Source organism: Pollicipes pollicipes, unplaced genomic scaffold (assembly GCF_011947565.3).
Source record: "Pollicipes pollicipes isolate AB1234 unplaced genomic scaffold, Ppol_2.1 Scaffold_6138;HRSCAF=7277_pilon_pilon_pilon, whole genome shotgun sequence".
Taxonomy (NCBI): Eukaryota; Metazoa; Arthropoda; class Thecostraca; order Pollicipedomorpha; family Pollicipedidae; genus Pollicipes; species Pollicipes pollicipes.
The window spans coordinates 34,734,597-34,737,428 of NW_023596818.1; the positions used below are offsets into that span (position 1 = coordinate 34,734,597).

At 66.5% G+C, this 2,832-nt stretch overlaps 1 protein-coding gene across 1 annotated transcript; it reads right to left on the reverse strand.

The window, feature by feature from the left end:
- Positions 1 to 1,264: 1,264 nt before the first annotated feature.
- On the reverse strand, positions 1,265 to 2,571 carry LOC119105965 (zinc transporter ZIP1). The gene has a single exon (XM_037229552.1). It carries the CDS (start codon positions 2,299 to 2,301, stop codon positions 1,363 to 1,365), a length of 939 nt encoding a protein of 312 aa, XP_037085447.1. The 5' UTR covers positions 2,302 to 2,571; the 3' UTR covers positions 1,265 to 1,362.
- Positions 2,572 to 2,832: the final 261 nt, after the last annotated feature.

The following is a 2,832-nucleotide window of genomic DNA, read 5'->3' on the forward strand; positions in this document are numbered from 1 at the left end:
TGCATGGGACCATGGTAACTGCTCCGGTGACCATGCAGCTGCATGGGACCATGGTAACTGCCCTGATGACCATAAGACTGCACGGGACTACGGTAACCGTTCTGATGACCATACAGCTGCATGGGACCATGGTAACTGCTCAGAGGCAAACGAGAAGCAACAAAGCAAAAACGACGCCCTTTTAATGCTCCCAGATTCTTACTGTGCTGTCCACACGAAACGAGTGCATCGCCAGGTCAAGTGTTATGCATTGCGGTGCATTGTATTAAGATGTGTTCACTTACCCAGCATTCATTTTTGCACCTGTCGTGGCGCTAATATCATTGACCGCGAGTAGCATGTGAGAAAGGATGGGGATAGCATAAGGAATGACATAGAGCGGAAGGTGCGCACTTCGGGCTTGAGTAAGGTTTGTGTGCCGATTACGTGAACCTGCAGCCACGAAGGCAGGCTCCAAAGCAGCGGCAAGTCGGAAGCCCTTTTCCTGTTGTTATCCCTGAGCCACCCTGTTGTGCGCACTGTAGTACTTCAGCGGGGAGTTGTGTGACGCCAGGGCGGGCTGTGTCGTTACACGGATGGGGGGTAGTGTGACGCCTGGGTGGGCGGTGCCGCCACACGGATGGGGAGTAGTGTGACGCCTGGGTGGACGGTGTCGCCACAAGGACGGGGAGTAGTTTGACGCCTGGGTGGGCGGTGCCGCCACACGGATGGGGAGTAGTGTGACGCCTGGATGGGCGGTGCCGCCACACGGATGGGGAGTAGTGTGACGCCTGGATGGGCGGTGCCGCCACACGGATGGGGAGTAGTGTGACGCCTGGATGGGCGGTGCCGCCACACGGATGGGGAGTAGTGTGACGCCTGGATGGGCGGTGCCGCCACAAGGATGGGGAGTAGTGTGACGCCTGGATGGGCGGTGCCGCCACACGGATGGGGAGTAGTGTGACGCCTGGGTGGGCGGTGCCGCCACACGGATGACACTCCCGGTCGACAATCCCGACTGTCCCGACTGCGACCCGCCAACTAAATGCCCCTTGATGACTGAGGGAACGCACGGTACGCACGGCTCTGGTAGGGCTCGCGTCTTAGTGTACCGGCGCAGAGGGAGCGCTTTAACGCAGGGGGGGGGGGGGGCGGTAGTCCACCAGAGCAGGGGGGGCGGTGGTCCACCAGAGCAGGGGGGGGGGCGATGGTCCACAGAGCGGGGGGGGGGGACGGATTGTCCACCAGAGCGCAGTGGAGGCCGGCCGGCGCGACGCGGTGTCAGGGCCCGCCGTAAGGGCGCCACCCCGGCCCCGATCGCACCTAGCGCCGCCTGCCGGAGGCGGCCGGCACCGGAGCCGTCGCCGCCGCCTGCGCTTCTGACTACACCAAAGTCGTCACCAGCAGCATGGCGAGGAAGCCGAGCAGGACGGCGGCCAGCTTGGCCAGCCCGCTGCCTGGCTTGGCCCGCTCGCCCTGCAGAATCTCGAACACGACGACGTAGAGGATCGATCCGGCGGCAAGCGCCTGCAGCAAGTTCGTCAGCACGGCGTCGGAGCCGCCGCTCCCGCCGTCAGTCGCCAGCAGGCCCAGCAGCACGCCAGTGGGCGAGGCCAGCACGAACACCAGCAGCGTGACCAGCGCCCGGCGCAGCGGCTGGCCAGACGCCGCCAGCTGCTCGCCCAGGCAGAAGGCGATGATGGACTTGTGCGTGGTGATGGCTGTGACCAGCACCCACACGCTGGCGACGCGCGTCTCCAGGCCAACGGCCATGCCTTCGAACACAGAGTGCACGGACAGCGCCACGGTCACCACTAGCACACGCAGCCCGCTGAGGCGGTCGTGCCTGCCGCCGCCGCCGCCGCCACCGTTGCCACCACCGCTGCCGCCACCGCTGCCGCCGCCGCCACTGCCGGCCGTCGACTCCAGCGCGCCGTAGCCTGGCTTGGCGGACGGTGCGAGGTTGGCGGCCAGAGCCGGCCGGCCGCCGCGCTGCAGCGCTAGTTCCACCAGCTCCTCGATGGCGTAGATGCTGAAGAAGCCAGCGCAGAGCAGCACCTCGGCCAGCGGGAATTGGTCGTCGGGCTGTACCACCGCCAGGCCGGCCCGCACTTCGGGCAGCAGGTGCGCGAACACGGTGGCCAGCAGCAAGCCGCTGCCGAAGCATTGCATGCATGACAGGCCGAGCTGGGCGCGCGCCTGGCCGCTGGCGTCGCCGTACCGCTGCAGCCAGCGCTGCAGAGCGAACGGCAGCAGACCCAGCAGCAGCGTGCAGCCCAGCAGCACGATCAGGCCACCCAGCTTAGCCGCCAGCAGGCTCATGGCGTGGCTCAGCGCCGGCCGATCGTGCCTCCCACCTGCACTCGACCTTTACTACACTCCCCGGCGTGGCTCTGGCGCTTAGGTTTTGCGAGCACTGCGTAGCGGGCGACGATCGATGTCGCGGACTGCACTCTGCACTGTCCGGCCTCGGCGGACTGCACTCTGCACTGTCTGGCCTCAGGTGCCGCTAATGCGCGGGGCTGGCGGCGCGGCGGCACGCCCCGCCGCCAGCGCCTCAAGTGCGTCGTATCTCAGTCCTACACCGCCACTCAAAACGCGCCGACTCACCGCGGCACACGGCCGGCTGGCAGCCGGCTTCGACCGCAGGGGCGAGCCGAGCGTACGGGTCTGGGGAGGCGTAACACGAGAGAGGTCGGTCGGCCTCAGGTGCGGCTTTCAGGTGCGGCCGACCGCCCCAGCCTGCTCCTTCGCTGCCCAGACAAATGGCACGAAGACCGCGAGGGCGAGCAGTGACCGCCTTGGTGATCGTCTTTCGTGCGTTCGCCCGCGCCCGCCCCCAATATTCTGCCG